The sequence below is a fragment of the Patella vulgata genome, chromosome 6 (assembly GCF_932274485.2).
Source record: "Patella vulgata chromosome 6, xgPatVulg1.2, whole genome shotgun sequence".
NCBI lineage: Eukaryota > Metazoa > Mollusca > Gastropoda > Patellidae > Patella > Patella vulgata.
In genome coordinates, this window is record NC_065884.2 from 17,543,582 (window position 1) to 17,565,621 (window position 22,040).

General features: G+C 32.0%; 2 protein-coding genes across 2 annotated transcripts in view; one reads left to right on the forward strand and one right to left on the reverse strand.

Moving 5' to 3' along the window:
* Positions 1-22,040, forward strand: part of LOC126824228 (ubiquitin carboxyl-terminal hydrolase 32) — a 173,493-nt gene that overhangs the window by 70,520 nt on the left and 80,933 nt on the right. The gene's annotated exons all lie outside the window — the stretch shown is intronic.
* Positions 4,168-19,615, reverse strand: LOC126824238 (octopamine receptor). The gene is made up of 2 exons (XM_050553437.2): positions 19,480-19,615; positions 4,168-7,940 (listed from the first exon to the last, which is right to left on the reverse strand). The coding sequence occupies exon 2, from the start codon at positions 7,786-7,788 to the stop codon at positions 6,493-6,495; it is 1,296 nt and encodes a 431-aa protein (XP_050409394.1). The 5' UTR covers positions 7,789-7,940; positions 19,480-19,615; the 3' UTR covers positions 4,168-6,492.

A 22,040-nucleotide genomic window follows, 5' to 3' on the forward strand; every position in this document is an offset into this window, starting at 1 on the left:
ATGTGTCAATCATCAAAAGTATTAACAGCCTGCTTAATTAGTTACTTATTAGCTGAGGTTTATTTTGTATGGTTTTATTCAGATAATACTTCAAAACTATTGTCATTTAGCCATTGTCAGCATTTCATCCTCAATTAGAAGTAAAAAGCCATTGTCTTAGTTTGCCAATCTACCTAAATTGTCATCTCAATCATACCTGTCTCCCAACCGACATACACCATTTAATCGCAAGGTAATAAACTACATGGACTGTTCACAGATAACCGCTGCTGTACCTGGGCCTATATGTATATGATTTATAGCCTGATAACCTGTCTTTTATACTTTTAGCAATATAATATCAATATTTATATTGTAAATACAATTGAAAATACATTAATTATTGTTTACTTGAACATCCTCGCTGTTTGTAATTTTACCACTTCCTCTAATGTGTTGCTACCAGCTGTGAAATAATGTAGTAAGGTATAAGGAGAGTCTGGTTTGTCGACACGCTAATTAAGAAATCGATATAATTAGTACTATAGAGGAAGAGTCACAGCTATTTGAATATTGCGAAATTTATGTAATGAAAGAGGAAATCATAGTGGTTGGTCTGGAGGTTTTGATTTAAACAATATTTTATTTAAATAATATAGATATTGTATACATACACTGTCAAAGGGTAAGGATTCAAAAACAAGCGAAAGGCTTATATTAATTCGTCTCCTTATTTAATAAATATACTACAAATACAATTGTAATAAATACACTTAAGATACAAAATGCATTTAACAGTATGGTATTTTCTATTTACTATTAATCATGCATATAAGCAATTTAATAGTTTGTGTCACTTACAGTGCCTTACTATTTCATAATATGCTTGCTTCGCATGATGTTTTGAGGAAGTCAGATATATATTAACCGAGAAAGTAATTTATTCAGCTAGTATTTTACGATGGTTATTGGAGTCTTTTTGGATAAATGTATAAATTTTTGGACTGTATTAAAAATGTGCGTATTCATTTGCAAGGTATTATTACTATCACCATTGGTTAGAGTTTGTAAATTAAGAAAAATATTTTGTAATATAACGTATTTATAGTTTGGAATCTAACATTGGTAAAATTTGGACAGTGTAACAAATAGTGTTCCGTATCCTCTATATAATGGCCACAGGAACAAGCTGGGTTGTCCGTTAAGTGTCTGGAGGTTTTATACTCATCTAATAAGGAGTAGGGCTGTCCAACCTCATGGGTTTTCCTGGGTCATCCTGTTTCCTCCCACTGCTAAAGACCCCTACATTCAAGCGATTGAACCATATGTTAGTTCCGAAATTATATAGTTTGTGTCGAGTGAATGTTAAACCCCATTTCCCTCTCACTTTATACTCATCTATCTAGTCCTTTCTTAAGCTACTTCTTTTTTAAAGGGCCCCAACTTTGGCATGTGCTAATATGCTTTTTATTGCCAACCTCGACATTATTTTCAAAGGAACATGATCTTATTATTTCTATAGACCAGACAAAAGAACAAAAAAATGTTTGTAAAGTTTTAAAGCTGTATATATGTCAGATAGCAAGAAATATGTACATGCATCATTAATAATATTTATAATAAATATGTAAATTTGAGATCAATGATATATATTATAAACAGACATTCCATTTCAATTAAAATGTTCTTCGACATTCTAAAGTGTATCAATAAGCATGTTTCCCAAGCAGTGGTAACTAGCATATCGGCTTGCAGACTAATCAAAATTGTAGAAACACTTGGGAGTTTTTTCTTTGCATTTCTTTTAGATCTAAACCTGTTATGGATCATTCAGAATTTCAATCGGGCTTTATGTTGACGAGTAATTAAACCCTGTTCCATCCCACTTTCCCATCATCTTCATTAGCCTAGTCATTGCAGAAAAGTCGGATGTTAAAGCCCATTCAAATTAATTTCACAACTTTTCCATAGTAAATGTAGCAATGATAATGAGCTGATAAACCATTGCCTGTGGAATATGAAGGATATGCATGCCAAAAAACATGTCATGGATAAATTATGTATAAGTTCACAGTTGTTCATTACACAAATAAAAGACTTTCATAGATTCATATTAAAGCAATTGTGATTGCTTACCTTAATTTCAATCTTAATGATGTTTGTTTTTTCAAAGATTTACTCATAAGGAAGTTATTGGGTCTTACTTTAAATTAAAGGCACAGGTCATGATAAAACAAGAAATTAATACAAGCAAGAAATAAATAATATAACTGTGTAACTAGTCATGTTAATTTCAATACACAGTTTGTTCTCTCTAGTATAAGTGTAATGTAACAAATTAAGTAACAACTTACAGGTAGTATATATTATTTATAAATTATCAGGGGTGTCAAGGAGATCTTGGGTTATTGGCCGAGAAAGTTCCTCAGTTCTCAGAAGAGCCTGACAGAGTACAGTGTCTAGTTGCTAGAATGGATTGAAAAAAAAGATATTGTGTACATGTTGGCATGCATGTCAAAGAATCCGTTGGAATTTGAAATGCTCTGCTGGCATAATTACCATAATAGCACACTGTATGGCATATGCTCTACAGAAATGTAGGACATTAAATACAACAGGGGGGTTGGATGGCTGAATGATTAGCGTGCACGCGCTGTATCATAAAGTCTGTCATTGAGTCGACTGGTGTGGTTTCGAATCCCCGGTTGTACATGACAAGGAGTAGGGTCGCCTGTCCAACCTTGTGGGTTTTCTCCGGGCCCTCCGGTTTCCTCCCACTGCTAAAGACCCCTACGTGCAAGCGAATTATTGAAATAAAATTAAAAACCATATGTTAGTCCCGAAATGACCTACTATGTGTCGAGTGGACGTTAAACCCCATTTCTCTCTCTCTCTCTATTATACAACATAACACCTTTCAAAACATGGTTGGTAATCAGTGTCCTTGTTAACATACCCTGATATAATTATCTGATATCATTTGTGTTTGAAAACATGAGAGAACACCAGTGGAAAGAGTGGCACTGTGACATATTTATAATAAACCAGTCATTGATCCATATAAATTGGCTTAGTGTTTTTAATGATAGGCATCTGTTACTTCAAATGGCAAGAAGCAACTCAGACATTTTTAAAAAAATGTAATAGACAGTTGGTCTTCTTATGTTAATTTCAACCATAATTTTGGTCTTCAGGGTGTATTTTAATTAATTCATTGTTGTCCAGAATAAAAGTCTCAATTATGATATTTCAAGTGATTAAGTCTATACATCCTTACAAAAACAGAGCTTTTCAATACTTATGTTGTATCTCTAGTTCCAACCTCGTGGGTTTTCTCCGGGTCCTCCAGTTTCCTCCGGGTCCTCCGGTTTCCTCCCACTGCTAAAGACCCTTATGCGCAAGTGAATTATTGAAATAAAAATTAAACCATATGTTAGTTCCGAAATGACCTAGTTTGTGTTGAGTGGACGTTAAACCCCATTTCTAAAAAAAAAAAAAAAATGTATCTCTAGTACGGTATATTTATATTGGGAATAACCTCATGATATCACTGATCTGATTGGTTTTGCACCTGTGGTTTCCACAGACTGACAATATTATTCAAATCTGTATAACATGATCATGTTATCTCAACTTCATTATCTCAGTAGACAATTGTAGCACAAATCTCTATAGCACAATAACCATCCAAATTAGAAACAGTAAGTGTTTATCTTTTAAGTACATCCTACCTTTGCATTGATCTATAAGTAGTATCAGGAAATAAATTAAAATGCGTTTTTCTGCATTAACTGGATTAATGAAAACAGGCATTATGCAGGGGGCAAGAACAGGAAATTTTGACCACCACACGGTAGCATTTCTGCTGACTCTTTGATCAGTGAATTCCAACTGTCCGGGTTTCTTTTACATACACACCAACAATTACATGGGTGGACCACTTACAAAGGGAACCCACGCTTGGAAATCCTGAAGACGTTTCTCGATCCATCTTGGATCCCATCAATAGATAGAGCTTAAATTATAATAGGTCTAGATAAGTCTAAAATAGCTGTGTTTTGTAAGGATGAATGATAATAAATTGATCATTAAACAAGCGATTGATATGAAATATGCCAATACAATTTGTCATTAGTTTACTTTGACAAATTGTTTTAGTTCAAAAAAAAAAAAAAGGAAATGAATTAATTCCATGAAACATGTTTTTAATATTAATAGAAGATATATATCACAGAATATTTGATTAAATAGTAGAATTTATATAGACACAGACACATCTGACATCCACAACAATAACAATGGATCTATTTACAACAATAACAATAGAACCTCTATTTACAACAATAACAATAGAACCTCTATTTACAACAATAACAATAGAACCTCTATGTACAAGTCTTTTGTAAGGATGAAACTAAGGTAATTTATAAAGAAAAAAAAACGATGATATGCAATATGAAATATGTCAATTTAAAATTTGTCATTTTACTAGGACAAATTGATTTGGTACAAAAAAGAAATTAATGGATTAATTCCATGAAAGATGTTCTTAATATTAATAGAAGATATATCACAGAATACTTTGTCAATCAATAGAATTTAATATAGAAACAGACAGCTGACTTCTACAACAATATACATTATAAGTTTATATACAATAATAATAATAATACCTTAAAATTGGTACTGCATTATACAATAATGTGTAATAAAATTATACAATTAATAGTTTAATCTATTTTATGAGTCTATTTATAGAAGATTTTGATTTTCAAATAATTTATTTTGCAATGAATAACAATCTTTGCTAGGAACATAATTCCTTATCAAAAAGAAAGGTAGTAATATACAATCCTTTTTTACAAGATCCTAATAGATTTTCATTTTTAAATAATTTCTTTGGCAATAAATAACAATTTGTGCTAGGAACATAATTCCTTATCGAAGAAAAGATAGTAATATATATACATATATATACAACGCTTTTTTAACAAGATTCTTAATATAATTTATTGTGTCACACTCTATCACAAAATTGTAACTGACTGTATTTGAAATGGGAAGTAAATAAGTTGTATTCTGCACAATCCAATTCCTTCCATCTTATTGTACACCTTATTTATTTGTTATTACTTGCTTAAGGCATGGATTTTATGTAGCTAAAAGATTTTAACACTTTCTCGTATTAAATTTTCAGGGAAAGTAAAATTTAATTTCGAAACATTTTTAAAAGGTTCTTTTATGCTTTAGATCAGACAATGTGATCATATCAAGGCCTTCACAGCTTAGCTTAAAAGAAATATATTGCATGTGTTCTGACATTTCTTTGTTTTAAATTTTTGTTTATGATTTACAAAGCTTTACAAGAGAGATTGAGAGATTATGTTATTTTCAAACTTAACGTGTATGGTAAATCGATAATTGACTTATGTGCCAGAGTCTTTATCAGTGGGAGGATAACCACATTCAATTTACAGGCCTGGGACAGAAACCACAACATTTCACTCAATCATAGACTTTGTGATCTAAAGCACAATTGTTAAAAAGACATTTTAAGAACTGTTTTCAGGACACCAGTGACTGTACATTAAGACCCTAAAGGGGTATAAATTAATATATTTTGGCCGTAGGTCTAAAATACACAAATTATTCTACTAATTCTGTGGTTTCAAAACTTTTGCTGGTTGTGACCCCATTTCAGAAACCATCATCTGATCGCGACCCCTCAAAGAACAGTCACCTTTTACTATGAAACATCATCATTATTTACAGATCAAAATGTTGTTATGATAGACTGAGGAAACAAATCGTGAGCATGAGAGAGGAAAGACGACTGGCAATCTGGCAAGAGGTGTATAGATCAAAGATTTATATATGCTTTTCTTGAAAACATAACACTTTTTCAAAAGTTTCAGAGTAGTCCATCATGACCCCAGTGCTCTGTGACCCCAGTCGGAGTTGCAAGCCAGAGGTTGGAAACTCAGGTCCTAATTCATAAAAATAACCCATATTGTCATTTATAATTTGATTCTCATCTATCATGGATGAGAATTTATGTTTTCCGACCAACTTGTCTTTTCTTACCTTGACAAAGACCATCTCGATGATGCCATATATATACACTTGAAGTGACTTTGAATTTTGAACATTAATCTCTCGTCTCTATGGAGTTAGTATTGATATCAATTACTAACTTATCACATGGGATTTTGACATTTCTGTTCAAAAAATGATTAAGTTATGTAAATCTTAGGAGATCATAAGGGAACAAACCCAATGATTTTTTGTGAAAATGAATAAGATAAGATAATCCACAGAGATCTAGTTACTTGGAAAAAGTGTTAGTATTTAAATCTGAAGTCGTAGGAAGAAAATAGAATATGCACATTGTTAAATATCACTGAAACTTTTAAAACTATATATTATCAATATATGTCAGTAAAGTCAGAAATCCAATACTTTAAACTACACCAGTGTCAAAATAATCCATTTTTGGTGAAGATCACATCCGCATTATTTGGTTATTTTGAATAGTTTTTTAATCTCATTTCTGAATTGTTTATTCATGAAGGAATAGATAACAGGATTGGAGGCGCTGTGAATGAAATAGAAATAAAAGAGAAATATATTGTTGTGTATAGGGCTATGTGTGATAACAAACGTCGGTAGATAACTAACGATGTAGATAATTGTTACAATGCACAAAACTTTAGCTGTTTTAATGTGGGCTTTCTTCTGACGATGGTTCTTTTCCTGATATTCGGCACCTGTTTTGTTTTTGACCTTTTTGGCTGCTTTTTTAATCGTCTTAACATTTTTATTCTTGCTGCACGATTCTGGTGTCAGTTGTTCGATTGCTGTGTATTCTCGATCTTGATTCTCTGTAATGGTTGTCTCTTGGTTCCGTATGGGTGTCACATTTACTAAAAAGACATTATTTTTGTTCTCAAATAGTTTGCTTTCATCTCCATCATGACAACCAAAAAAGCGTTGGAACCTCTCAAATCTGTGGAATTTAATTCTTGGGTGCTTGTGACCAACTACATTTCCCAAGGGATCTCGGATCTCTTCTGTACAAGATTTGTCTTGTTTATTCTTTTTTTGATTAGGAATAATTTTGTTCTTGCGAACACCGTTCCATTTCTTGCTCTGTTTGTAAACTTTAAGGAAAATGAAAACGTATAGCGTGGTCAGGATGATTATGATCAACACAAATAATGATGTTAGAAATTTCCAATAATTATCTAATGTTTGTTTATCAATTATTAAAAAGTTTGGTTGACACAAGCCATGGTATTCATAGTTGTAAACACCAACAGCCAACATAGGCGGTATTCCTAGTATGAAACCAATAACAATAGCAGCCACAACAAACAAGCGAGACCAAAACGTGGAAATGGGACCTTCAAATGCCTTACATATCAGAAAGTAGCGATCAAAAGCAATGGCTACAAGGATTAAGGCAGATATAGGAATAGTGGCCATTTGAAACATTTCCCATAGCTTACAAACAATATCAATACGAAATGGTATATACCATTCTCTCAATAAAACACCAGGAATATTAATCAAATTTATCAACAAATCCACCACAGCCAAAGTTAGAATTAAATATGTTGAGTTATGTTTTACAAAACTTCTCGCGAACACAACCACCACCAATATATTACCAATTGTTCCTATGAGAAATAAAATTCCCAATGCAACAGTTAGGATAATAACGTTTGGATAGTTTCGCATATGTGCATAAAGAGCTTCCAGATCCAGACCAATTGGTTCATAATCCGTTAAGTTGCCGTAGTCTCCCATTTTAAGAAAGTTCACTTTGCACAGCTGACTTGAGAGTAATTTCTGAATGTCATTTGATTATAGAATTATCACAGAATCGTTTTTAACGTTGTAAAGAATATTTCCTGTACAACCCTGTCTTCACTTCACTTTGATATTATTTGATGCTTGATCTGAAAAAGAAAAATGAAACAAGATTTAAAATATATGTTAATCTTATCTGACAGAACATTTGAGATTTGAAAATACATGAAAAAGTATGGTTATCCATTATTTATGTCCGCAATAACAAATGTGTGCAATTGCTAATGGCAGTAGGAATGAAGCAAATAATATAATTGTTTCTTGTTTGTTTTGTTGTATAATTTCTATTATTATAAAACTTCTGATTATTTATTGTATTGCTCCTGGGAGACTGGTTCGACGATTTCATTATGTTGAACCTTTAAATCGCTAACGGAAATTAATGAAAGCTGATTGATGTGCTATTGTGAATATGACATATTAGTTTGATCATACAGGTATTTGATGGATTATTGATCACTTAATCTATCAGTATTGAATGATCGTTGATATTTGATCAATATCAATCAATATTTTAAATTCTAGATCTTGATCTTTTAATAGGTTTTTGGTATAACTGGATTAAAAGTGAAATCTTTTAAATAAATAAAAGTTAATTGTTGAATTAAAGCCGATTAATCTTCTGTAAAGAGTATTATCTAATAAACTGTTCTCTGTACATGTAAAGATTCATAAGATACTAGTGGGTGTTTAAACTTGGACAAAAAAAAAATGATTTCAATTGAGTTAATCCGATATTATCTAAATAAGTAATTGGGCTAGCATGATATTTATCATATTATTATTGCAGTAGAATGAACAGGAGTTAGTCTGTTTACATTTTGATTTTGTCTTCTTTTTTTATTTATAATAATGTTCAAGCTTTAGCTCAACATAATTGGATAGGCAAAAAAAAAAAATGATGATGATATTATTCTTTCAGTAGGATGAACAGAAGTTAGTCTGTTGTACAGATTTTAATTCTGTCTTTTTTGGAGGGGAATTAAAATGTAAAAGCCAAATCATCTCAACATCAATTGCCAGAATAGATGGGGGGAAAAAAATTATTTAACGACCACACAGGCATTTCCATTTATTTCAAACTGCTGTTAATAATAGTAATAATTTAATGTTTGGGACAGTTTGCAGCGAGCCGAGAAAATTCCCAATAGTAGGAAGTGATCTGACAAGATTCTTTTTAAATGTTTCCTACAGTGATTAACTAATAGTAATAGTTTTTAATGTTTTAGACAGTATGCAACAGGCACGGGAAACTGTATCTGAATCCTCAATAGTAGGAAGTCATTAGACAAGATTCTTTTTAGATGTATCCCAGTTAGACTTAAGTGCCAGTTAAGATTAATTTGTTTCACACGTAGGTGTCAATAGTTGCAAGTCAATCTTTTATATGAAAAACAGCTTCCATTAATGTTAACAGTATAAGAAGAGTAATAAATTCACTTAATCATGGCTATTTTGGGTTGTTTTTTTTTACCTTTATCAAGTAATGAACAGAAGTACAATCAAATCAGTTGATACAGTTATTATTGATCTGTTGCTAATGCTATACTCATATTTGTTAAATCCTTGGAAATACTTCCTTAATCTGAGTCAATCAGTTCTTAATGAATGGCCAGAAAATAACTTTAAGGAGCTAAACCTCTTACTCATTATCTTCCATAGTTTTGAAATTGAAAACTCGAATTAAAATTCAATAAATTCCATTTCAATCCATATTCAAGTTGTTATCATGCTGTGAAAATTTATGATTCTTTTATTCAATATTTGAGACACAATGAACATTTTATAACCAGTGCAATAGTCATGGATTCTATGGTTTGTACGTCATTTGTAATGAAGATAGAAAAACATACTGGTATCCTACAAGACTTTGTGGAAGTAATTACTAATGGCTGATTCACAACTGACAAAATATTAAATAATAAAAAGAAAATGTGTAGAATGAACTAAGCAGGCTTAAATGTCACCCAGTCTGGACTGTTCATTTATTTCATCAAACAAAATTAATTAGAAATTACAATAATTTTTTAAAAAATTGAATATAAATCACTTCATATACATTTATATTAAATTAATATGTGCTTTTTAGACCAATTTTGATGTATTTTTAAGGTTCCAAAGAGTAGAGTCATAAGCCCTTTAACATATACATCTTAAGAAAGCTTTCTTAGATTAACTGCATTAGTATATATTTCATTATAAAAGCTTTTTTAAGATGACGTCATACATATAACATCCCTTAATGAAGACAATTCCCTTATAATAAATAATGATATATGTGGAAACTAATAGTGTTTTTAGTCTTTATCCACTATGGTCATGCAATAAGAACATTCTGTCTCCGGTTTTGGTTTATAATTTGGCCTTTAGGATGATATGATGAATTTCAGAATATACCATATTGATGTGTTTTTTGCTCACTGATCTAGGAATGTTACCAAGTTAGTTAAACCAGGTCATTGGGGCCTATAATACTGTTTGTGATCAGTTCTCACAAAAAGTTTACTTTTATTCATATTTTATGCCATAAGTAGCAATTTTTCTACCATTCCAGAAAGAACATAGAGAATTTTTTATTACATACTTTACAGTTTCAAATCCCCATAAAGTTTAGTTATCACCTGGAATAAAGTCCTGGCTGCATATAGACTTATATTCTAAATACCCCGGTCTAACAAATGAAAGAAATCACTCTCCTTATTCTTATATTATAACTCTAATAATTGACCCAAACTTCTCAATTGGCCATACTGGGAGAGTGATTTTTTAATTTTTGTAAATTAAGGATTGCAATTTTAGCTCACCTGCCACACAGATAGCGTTAATGACTCTATGTCTGCACAATAATATCAATTATTAATTTGACATTTGACACAAAGATTTACATCTGCTTGTCATCTTGTCTATCAACCCATTTTACAATATATTTGATATAAATAATGCTGATGACTTTAATATCAGTAGCTATTATTTGATGGCTATATAGATGATCAGATGAGAAGGAATATATTAATTATTATCTAAAATTAATTTCTTTTGAATCTGGGAAATATACACTCTCGATGTATTGAATTTTTAAAATTAAGCTTTGTTGATGGTGAAAGGATAATTGCTAATAATTGTTTGGTATGGAAAAAGCCTTCCATAAACTCGCAAAGATTCTAATCAAAACTGAGATTAATCTGGGTAGAAGGGGAATTTTGCTCATCTCTGGGTAGATCAAGAGAGTGCTTCTAGATAATTATACCTGTTTCAGCCATTTGGATTCTGATATTGTCTGGCTAGGCGACTGAGTCAATTATTTCCTCAAGAGAGGAAAAATTAAGTGATGCATGGATTTGAGTTATAATAATACATGAAATCATAGAATGCATGAAATTGATGTCCGTAATTACAAGTCGCTTGACTTGTAGGTTAAACAATTCAAGGTACCAGGTAGTCAAGAGTCAGGTTGATTTGATATAAGACCTGATCTAACTGACTAATACATAAGAAAAGATATGTATCAAAAGGAACATATTTTCAGTCTCTCTTTGTATTTGACAAATATTTTCAATATATTTTCAAATTTGGACAGATGATCAAAGTGAAATATTCTATAATTTGTTATCTCAAATTGAGGATTGTCTGTCATGATTCGGAACCATTTAAAATATAACCCATATGAATATAGTTCAATTACCCAAGAGTATTGTTTGATCAAAAGATATCGACCTGTGTGGGCAAAGTCTTGTCTTAGGATGATTACAAGGATCCTTCAAAAGATTTAAACGTCTTTTTAGTTAGTTATACATTTATCCAGTTTGGTTTCCCAGACAAATGACATTTCTCTGTTTGAACTAAATATCTTCCTATAGTATAAGATGAATCTCGGAAATTGAGAAAATAATAGAGCAGAAGTAAGGAGATTTTACCTGTGTTTATTTTTTGTTTTTTCAATAAGATTTAAGAAGCAGGATATATTAAATGATCTTTTAAAAAGATTTAATATCTGACAAGGAAGTTCCAGATAAAAACATTATGTCATCTGGTTTTTTTTAATTATCTGTTACCCAAGACATAAGTCTTACTTATAGAGCTTTAAAGTATATTTCTGTATCGTTATTTATATTGAATCAATATAAATTTATCCTATATAGTAACAATTAAATACTGATCAGCAAATAGATAAGTCCCTGTTTGATTCTTTAAAACCCATTGTTTATTAACTGATAGAGACACGAAGATCAAATTTGTGTGCGTGATTTGCTTTAAACGGATTACAAATACATTATCAAAATTACTAAAACTATTTAGAAAAGGAAAAATAGTAAATTATGTTGACATGTCAAAGCTTTAATATAATTATTAATTATGAGAGTAATTTTGGTTAGAAGAATCCATTTGTGAGAATTGTTCATGTGATTTTGTCACAAAATTAGTTTGAAAGTTCAAAACATTTTCATGTATTAACTTATTTAACATAAAGTGAGACTTGGGAATACTGCAGTATTCATTATCACTTACAACTACTTTACAATGGCTTAATATTAATGGTTTCTCTAATCCTTTTTTCATTCTTGGTGGATTTGCCACAAAACCTAGGATTAACTTGCTTGACATAGATTTATCCCTCTGTCCTGAATTTCTGTAACATTTGCTAGATTTATAGGATAAGGAAGATGTATTGTTGCTATGTATGTCTGATAAAACAGTTAATGTTACAAGAATACATTCTTCCAGAACCCATGCTGTTGATTGTGGTGTAGCCGATTTATATTTATGGAAGTATCTTGGAAACCTTTTAGTTCAAATGTTAACATCTTAGTTTTTTATTACAAGATTATTTGTAAAAGAATTAGATTTCAAAATAGTCAGATGCTTTCAGTTGTTTTTAGTGAACAGCTTGCCAAATGCTATTTTTCTGTTTCTTTAGTTTGCTCTTAATACTTATGGAGCCACAGTGGCTAAGTGGGTAAGACGCTGGCTCGCTAACCTGGACGTCAGGTGTTCGATCCCTGCATTGGCCGAGAAAGTTCATCAGGAATATTTTCCGATGTGGTTTCCCCTTGTCAGTGGTGCAGGATGGAGACCTGACAAGGACAGCCGTCTAGTCATTCAGATGGGACGAAAAAACAAGGTGCTGTGTATACATTGGCATGCACGTAAAAGATCCCTCGGCAGCTGGAATTCGATATTAGAGTAGGCCATTGTGCCGTTGCCCGGCAAAATTTCGCTCATAGCACACTATGTGGCATATGCCCGTCTTCATTAGCCCAGTCAGAGCAGAACAGGAGGACGTTAAACCCCATTTCATTTCATTTCACTTAATAGTTGTTGTGGTTACTGTATTGTATAGAGATCCTTCCAGCACAAAGAGGAAATGCACTTTATTAAATACATGCTCAACAAGCAGTGGGGTCACAGTTATAAAGAACTGGACTGATATAGTAAAATGACAGGATTTTCTACCAATAAAGGTTAAACATGCATTATGTAAGATTTAGATAAATGATGATGAATACATTGACAATTTCAGCCAAATTACTTTATTCTAATCGAAGTTATGAGTACTTGTTTGAAGTTTTGACAAGATAGTCTTGATTGCCAAGTTCCATTGCTAATTGCTACGGTAATAACAAAGCCTCAATTCCATTTGATTGTTACATTTTAAGTGAAGAAAGGATTCTTATCCATAAGATGACTTAGCCATCCAATGGCTTAGAGAGTTGATTATGGGCTTGACTTGTGAATAAATAAGTAAATAATGACCTGTGACATCAAAATGACCCAGAAGTCACAATTAATTGTTTGTTATAATAATATATGAACAAAAATGAAAACAATTAGTTTGCTTTATTTGTCAAATCTAAACTTTTACCTTTGCCCATATTGTAAAAGACTGGTGAATTCCGACTCATTTTGCTTTCACGGGTCACATTAATTTAATTCAATAAGTGGAGGAGTACCACACTACACACAAACTAAACCCATGGCATTAGACATTAGTTGGCCCCAAGCTTTGACACTATGTTATTGCTTATTGAGTTTTACTTATTGGCTGGTAATCGATGGTCTCTTAAAAAATATTACACTGTTAAGGTTTAGATTAATTTAATGGATTATTTCAGAAGAAAATGGACCTAGAGTGTACTTAAAAAGTGTTAAAAGCTTTTTAAGGGGATGTGAATGCTTCCCCTTTGGGATTTTCTTTTTACAATTTGTAATTTGTAGTGATTGAATGAGAACGTATATGGTAATCTTGTAAAAGATACAAGACAAATATATTATGCACCTAAAAAAAAAAAATAGCTGAGAAATAAAACTGACAACTGCTAAAACCAACATTGATTTTAAGAAAGGAAAATTGCTAAAAGAATCCTGCATAATTATCAGGTTTCTTGTACATATTTACAGGGCAATTTTGTTTTCTTCGTCTTTAGTTTCTAATTTCTTATCAATTGCCATAGTGGTACATTTTCCTTTGAGATTAAATTATTCCTGACACTTGCTGTTATACCTCACAAGTTTTGAAAATTGAGCCATATAATTTATTTTATCTTTTCCAGAATCTATATACAGATGTAAGTTGTTATATGAAACTCCCATGGAAGCTGCCACAGAATCATTAGTGTCCAATTTATAACTCATTTTCTATGAAAAATATTGAAATCCATGTCCATGATATATTTACCAGTACTGAATTCCCAATGGGTATTATGCATGAGTCAGTGTATGCTGTCTGGAACACTTAATACTACTTGTTTTATTTACAATGTTCATGTAGGTAATAATGTATGTAGTTTTATCGTTGTAATTCAGATAGAAAAATGTTCTAATTTCTTAACTCAGACATTAAAGGAGCTAAATCGCTAACATTTGGGCCCTAGAAATTCACAAAAGTGGGTCGCAACACATATAATACTGTAATATGAATGTATATAAACTGATATACATTTAATGGTTTCCGTTTTTACTCCAATTTCAAATCAGTTATGTTCGGCGAAATAAGTCAGCAATCTCAATCGAGTGCAAATTTCTAGCGTCTAGTTATTCTAGTCTACATAACTCCATTTGATTTGGTGCAATGTGTCTAGCCTCGTCCTTCGAGTCTCTCAATACAACTGGGGCTGAAGCGCATTATGGTACACGATTCGTGTACCAATGTTAAAAAAATTATTTTATCTTAAATATCGGATATCAGAGGCTCATCTTTTCCCGGGAAGTTTACATCATCAATGTTGATTTAAATTGACCAGTAATTCGTGTTTTCGATGTCGAAGATTTTGGAGGATTTTGAGTTACGGACTTAGGTCCTTTAAGTATTGATCTGCAGATAAAACTTTTACAGACTCTAATTTGTAATTCAGAGGGGAGGGGCCGCTGTTGCTCAATTCCAGTCTTGGCCAAGAAAGTTCTTTTGGATTTCACTATCAGTCTGGTTTTTCTCTGTTAGTGGTGTAGGGTTAAGGATCTTACAAGGAAAAGGGTCTTGTCGTTTAGATGGAACTAAACAACAAGGTCTCATGTATACCTTAGGCATCTGGAACATTGGAAATCGAAATAAAAGTAGGTCATAGCACCACTCCCTGGGCAAAATTTCACTCAGGGTGTATGCCCTACTTCATTTGTCTGATTGCTGCATTTCGTCTCAGTAAATAGAAATATGACAACATGAAATGGCCTTTGCCTTTTATTATTAGTATAGTTTCACAAATTGCTTGTATTGTTCGCATTATCTATGTGTGTCTAAAAGTAAAACAATAAAAAAAACAAAAAACAGTAAAATGAAATAAAATGGGGTTTGACGTCCTACTCTTCTTAAAAAAAAACAACAGAAAACACTATTCCTCATATGGATTGGCGACATATCACCATGTTTTATTTCTAGGTTTTTCTTGCTAGTTTTTACCAATACAGAAAAAAAAACAGTGATGACAGGATCGCTAAAAATATTCGAAGAGATCTTGTCACAAGCGTCTGGTAAGAAATAAAATCATTGAAACGATAGATAATCTTAACATGATATATGACCTTCAAATAGCTGTCACAAATTATAACATTGTTTTGAAAAAACAAAGAAAAATAAAATGTGGTTGTTTTTTCTTCTTTTTCATTAGATTTTTCTATGAATGTCTAGAACAATAAAAATAGTATAGATATATATAGAGATTATTATTTCCAAGTAAACTGAAGGCCGTGACATAATAGATATTTGAGAATTTATAACAACTTCTGGCCAACCCCTGCGATCATTATTTGATTGTCTTATGGCTTATAATATCATGTTGTCTTGTTTTTTTCCCTTTTATTTGTTTCTATTTACAATAGTGATTGTGGCTAAAATGAGACATTTGTTTGTACTTGATGCGTTTTTAGACCAGTTATATTTTTAAATGAAGTGTTGGTGGAATGAGTAGTGGTTATAGAAACATAAGGTTGTCTGCAAAGTTTCTATTTTTGAATGCTATGAGTGATTTCCATTGTAGATTAGTTATCTGACGTTAGCTAGACCATTTTGATTTAGTTTTTCAGCTTCTTTATGCCATAAATAAATAGTAATTAGAGTGTCGGGAACAATGTTTTTGTTTATAACTTCAAAGCTTAAAAATCTCAACTAAAAGTTTTTGAGAAGATGAAACAAGTATTTTTGTTTTTAAATTCCACTTCCCCAAAAAGAAATATGAAGTCATTTTGGGATTAACATTTCTATTTTATTTCAATAATTTGCTTGCATGGGAGGAAACCAGAGGACCTGGAGAAAGACCCCCAAGGTTGGACAGGCAACCATACTCCTTGTCATGTACAGACGGGGAATCGAAATCCACACCATTTAACTCAATGACAGACATTGTGATGTAACGTGCATGCGTTGACCATTCGGCTGTCACTCCCCCCCACCCCCCACCATGTTCCTAAAGAACAAAAATTAAAATAAGTGTGGCCTTACCAATTTTTCAACAAGGTTATGTCCAAGATAATTAGATATTGGATAATAATTTTAATTGATTGATAAATGCATTCTTCTGCAATTCTGAGTAAGCAGAGGGCTTTTCTCAGATTTTTTATTTAAGTATAAATGTTTTCAGAAATGATTGACTAGAAATGTCAACTACTTTTATCGATTGGAAAGGTATTTGATCCATCAGAAAAGATACAGCTGAGCAATTCTCATTACACTATAATTTTGATGCCATTGCCTTGAGCTTGTGAAGACGTCTAATGTGATTTTAAGGTGTTGCTTTACAGACTTTTTGAAAATGAAATATGACATGAAATGCAATGTAAATGTCAATTTTCAGTCATTTTACAATGAATACTTTGACAGGGCTTTCATAATTTTTTTCATATCAAGTTATAATGACCATCTATTTTCTAGAAATGATCGGAGAATCAGAAATGAGTAATCCACTTTGTGGCACTGAAAGGTTTATAATCTTATTTATATTAATGGTACAGTCTTGAAACATTTATTCTCATTCTTATTTAGCTTCTAATTGATGATAAATCTAGACTTGCTCACACCTTGACTAGTTTAGCAAAATTGAATTTGAGGGTAAAATCGGATGGTATCTGTACGAAGTCTTATACCTAATTGGAGCCAAATTTTCTTAATCCAGAATTTAGCTGGAAAATTTAGGTTCATTTAAGGAGATAATTTGGGTGGCTGGTTTGTGGTGTAATGTGTGCTCTGTAAATCACAAGGTCTGTCTGTAAGAGACAATTTTTTCTTTTTTTCTCATACATGAAAATACAAAATTGGACCGGTTAATGCTGCTACAAAGAAATGATATTTATGTCTACCCACAAGAGTTTTATAATGCATAGAATTCACATGTATGAAGCATACAGATGATATTTTATACATAAGTGTCACAGTTCCATTGCTCCTAATGATTTTGAATCTGTAAAAAGTTTTGTCAACAGTTCAATGAGATCTACTGGAACAACTAATAAAAATCAAATATGTAATCATAATCTCAAAACCAAATTTTCCATCCACTGAACAAAAAACTATATGTACATCTAATGTAAATTTGGCATCTCACAAGACTGTGCGGAAAAGGAATCAAGAAGACAATATAGATTGGAATTAAATCTGTAATTTCTTATTAAGAAATGCAGCTGTTGTTAATGATTTTAATTATTAATGGTCAAATTTTATGAAAATAACAAATCTTAATGAACTCTCATTATCCAAATTGTGATTATACCATGTCAAATAATGTTTGATTTAAACAGGTCTGATGCTTCTAAAGTCAATTATTAATTAATATTATCTGTATTACCTAAATAGGCTTGTTTATCATAGAAAGTCTAATACTAAATATCTCATGTTTTAGTCTCAATCTCTGTGTGAACTCCCTTAGTTAATTATTGAAATACTAGTTTCCTTGTAATGAATGTGTCTTTGAAAAACTCATATACAGACAGTGTCTAATTAATGCCCCCATCAGCCTGAGGTGGCGTCCTTACTGCGACCAGAAAATGCACAAGGTCGCTGGCAAACATGAACACAACGCGAGAAAATATCCCCAAAAATTACAAACTTGAAAAAAGTGGCGTTCTCACAGCTTTCCAGATCAAATCATATAATCTTGGCGTTTATTTTTAACATGCGCAAAACAAACGCCGTGACTCGGCGATCTTTAACGACCATGGAGACCACAGCACAATATCTGGCGTTTTCACCACGCCTTTATCACGCTTATGGCCATCTTGATGCACTTTGAGATCATTTTCAGTCGCCGTAGCGGAGCAGTAAGGACGCCACCCCGGTCTGATGGGGGTATAAAGAAGTTTATTTGGGGTGTTTAACTTACATTCACTGATACCGATCTTAATCAACACCAATTAGTCGTCAAACTGATTATTTAATATTTAATCAAGAAAACATAATCAAAATGTATGTGTCAACAGTAGGGAATATCCCATTTTGTATTTAAAGGGTGACGCTGGTTTGTTTATGCCATCAACAGAGGTTGCTAAATGTTAGATATTTTCAATTCTTCATATCTTTTTAAATTCCAAACAGAAATTAATTTTTCGACTGGTATTCCTTTTTAACATTATAGTTTGTAAACGATTCAGAATCCCTTAAATGACGATCATTTTATGGTAATTATGGATCTTGTCTTGCATTCTTTGCAGACATAGTTCAAGTTTAAAACAATAAATCAAAAATATTTATAGAAATATAAAAAGTTAACATTTAAAACAATAAATCAAAAATAAAAAGTTAACTTAAAAAAAAAAAAAAAAATTTTTTTTATTCCTATTAAAGGTCTCTGTCTGTCTCTCACTCTATATTCATACACCTGGTCCCGGTTTCACAACGCATTAACTTTCATCTTTCGGTCACAGTTTATGAGAAATATCCTTGATCCAAAAACACAAAATTTTCCACATAGTTTCTTATTGATGTATTTGATTCATAAAAACAACAAAAGTTTTATAAAGGGTTATATATTTTACTTTTAGTTAAAATAATTCGAAAAATTTTGAGTAAATTCTTAACTTAAATCTGAGAATGTTTTGTGAAACCGGGTCCTGGTCTTGAAAAATAACAGACAGAACAAGAAATATTGTAAATGAATAAACTTGTATCAATTTTACTTAAAACTATTAAAGTAAGCATTTATACTGTACCTTAAACGGTCGTCCTGAATAATTGTTAACCTCAAATGATAATAGTTATGATGAAAAATATTTGATGAATAAAATTCTTTGCCAACTTTTAAATAATCAATTTCTGTAATAACCATACAGATGTCATAGAACAAATATCTCTTCACATATGATATGTTTTTGATCAACAATAGATTTTATGATAGAATGTAGCCAATCAAAACGAGGAATAGATACAGGCACTTTGTCTTGTCCTATTTAGCTCTATGCTGCTGCCATCAGCCACTGCTGTCAGTGTGTGGTCTCAGCCTCTTTTACACGACTGTAGTTTGTCCACTGATGTTAGCGTGAGAAATCAATGTGAATAATTAACGATAAAATTCTTACATTTCTACCTAAGATTTCATGTTATTAATTCAACACAAAATGAATTAGCAACCTTAACTCTTTAAATCTTATTTAATTGCTTTTATTACTTTCATTTGCAATAAATCTTCACTTATATTAAATTCCCATGACTAAAATTAAAATGCCAAAAATTTCATTGTACACATCACAATTAGAATCAAATTAGTCTGTCTATCATTAGATATATTAACACACTACAATTAGAATCAAATTACTCTTTTATCATTTAATGTAAAATTGAATCTGACCATATCTCCAGATAGTGCAATGCTTAGTGGTGATCTTTTTGGACTACACTTTGAGCATGGTCATTAATGGATATTGTGTGCAATATAAAATAAACTACTATTATTATTTAAAACAATTCAGAATTTTAATTTGCAGGGTGGTTGGGTGAATGGTCTAACATGTGCACTTTAGATCATAAGGTCTGTCATTGAGTCAAGCGATGTTGTTTTGATATCCAGCTTGTATGTGAAAAGGAGTAGGGTTACCAGTCCAGTTTTCTCCCATTGATAAAGACCACTATGCACAAGCGATATATTGAAATAAAATTGAACCATAAATTAGTCCCAAAAGGACCTAGTTTGTATAGAGTGCCCATTAAACACTCTTGTCAACCTCCAGCAATGAACATAGACACACAGATAAAAAAGTCAGAGACTTTTATGAACGAAATAAGTCATGTACTGCATGTTCTAGATATATTTATTGGAAAATTATATCTTTCGTAATACTAATATCAAGCATATGAATCAGGGAGCCCTGGTCGCTCAGTGTGTGACTGTAAGAAGTTGACTCACTAACCCGGAGGTCTTGGTTTTCGCTCCCAGTGTTGCCTGAGAAAGTTTCTTATTAGGACTTTCCAGCATGGTTTTCCCTTGTCGGTGGTGCAGGATAGAGGTCCTTGCCAGGAACAGTGTCTTAGTCATTCTGTGTACATGTTGGCGTACACATAAAAAAAGCTTGGCAGTTGGTATTTGAAATAAGAGTGAGAGATAGCACCGCTGTCCAGTGCCGCTGCTGGGGTAAAATTTCCCTCGTAGAACACTGCATGGCATATGCCCGTCTTCATCAGCCCAGTCAGTGCTAAACAGTTCAATGGGAAGTTAAACCCCATTTCATTTCATTTCTAATATCAAGCAAACTATCAAATCTAGATGTGAAGGAGCTATGAAAATAAATCGTGTTGTCCATTATCAAAAATAAGCTTTTTTATTGCAAGTGTACCAATCATAACCGGATGGCTGACAGTTTTTATACGCCCACATTGAAATGCGGTCATATATTGCTGTTGCCCCTGTCTGGTGTCCACAATTGCTTGTCAGGCCTTCTTGTGAATAAATTCCGGGAGAGTAAAAAAAAAAAAAGCTCTCCTGAAATTGGAAAAAGGGTAAATCGCTCTCCTGAGAAAGCTCTCCCGAATCTCTTGTGTGAGAGATTTTTTAGCATTTGTAATAAGAACAGGGATTTTAATCCATTTTGAAACCAACTGGTCAGAATTGGGTCAAATGAGGTCCCGGTAGGAAATAGACGCTCCCGTTCACTTTAATATAACCAGACTTCAACAAAAATAATTTTTGGTAATTTGTTATGGAGAATGTTGTATTCTGAATAGGCTATGACTTGGAAGTTCAAGTCAGTAATATTACTGAATAAATTACCGTCTTCGTTTATTCAATGGATAAACAGATATCATCAGTCGTTCGATTTAGGATTTTCCTACTACAGCCAGTTTCAGAAAATGCAGTAGCCAAAATAAGCTGATACGACACCATGGCATTTCTTCATATTTAAAACACAAATTATTGTTTTTGTCTAGCAATCACGTAACTTACAAAGTTTTTATTCACTCGTGGATGATAGACAAGCGGCACAATGATCACTCGACAACCATAATTGAAATTGCTTTAAAAAAAATAAAATTCCATACGATTATGCCATATAATAACAATATTTTTTAAAAATAACTCCATAAAAAAGAAGTTAATTAAAATGCTATTTAAAACTAAATCTAGCAATGCTGGTTTATTGACTTAATTCCAACTGATGCATGTCACTTGTTATCGGGAATCGGAAGCATTGGAGATCCTGACAGATAAATATATCATTAATGTCTGTTTCTCTGGATATCCGGTGTTCTATCAGGGATTATTCAATGACTATTTAAATTT

Excerpts from the sequence above, each read along its gene's own strand:
- LOC126824238 (XM_050553437.2), bottom strand. The coding sequence starts at position 7,788 with ATGGGAGACTACGGCAACTTAACGGATTATGAACCAATTGGTCTGGAT.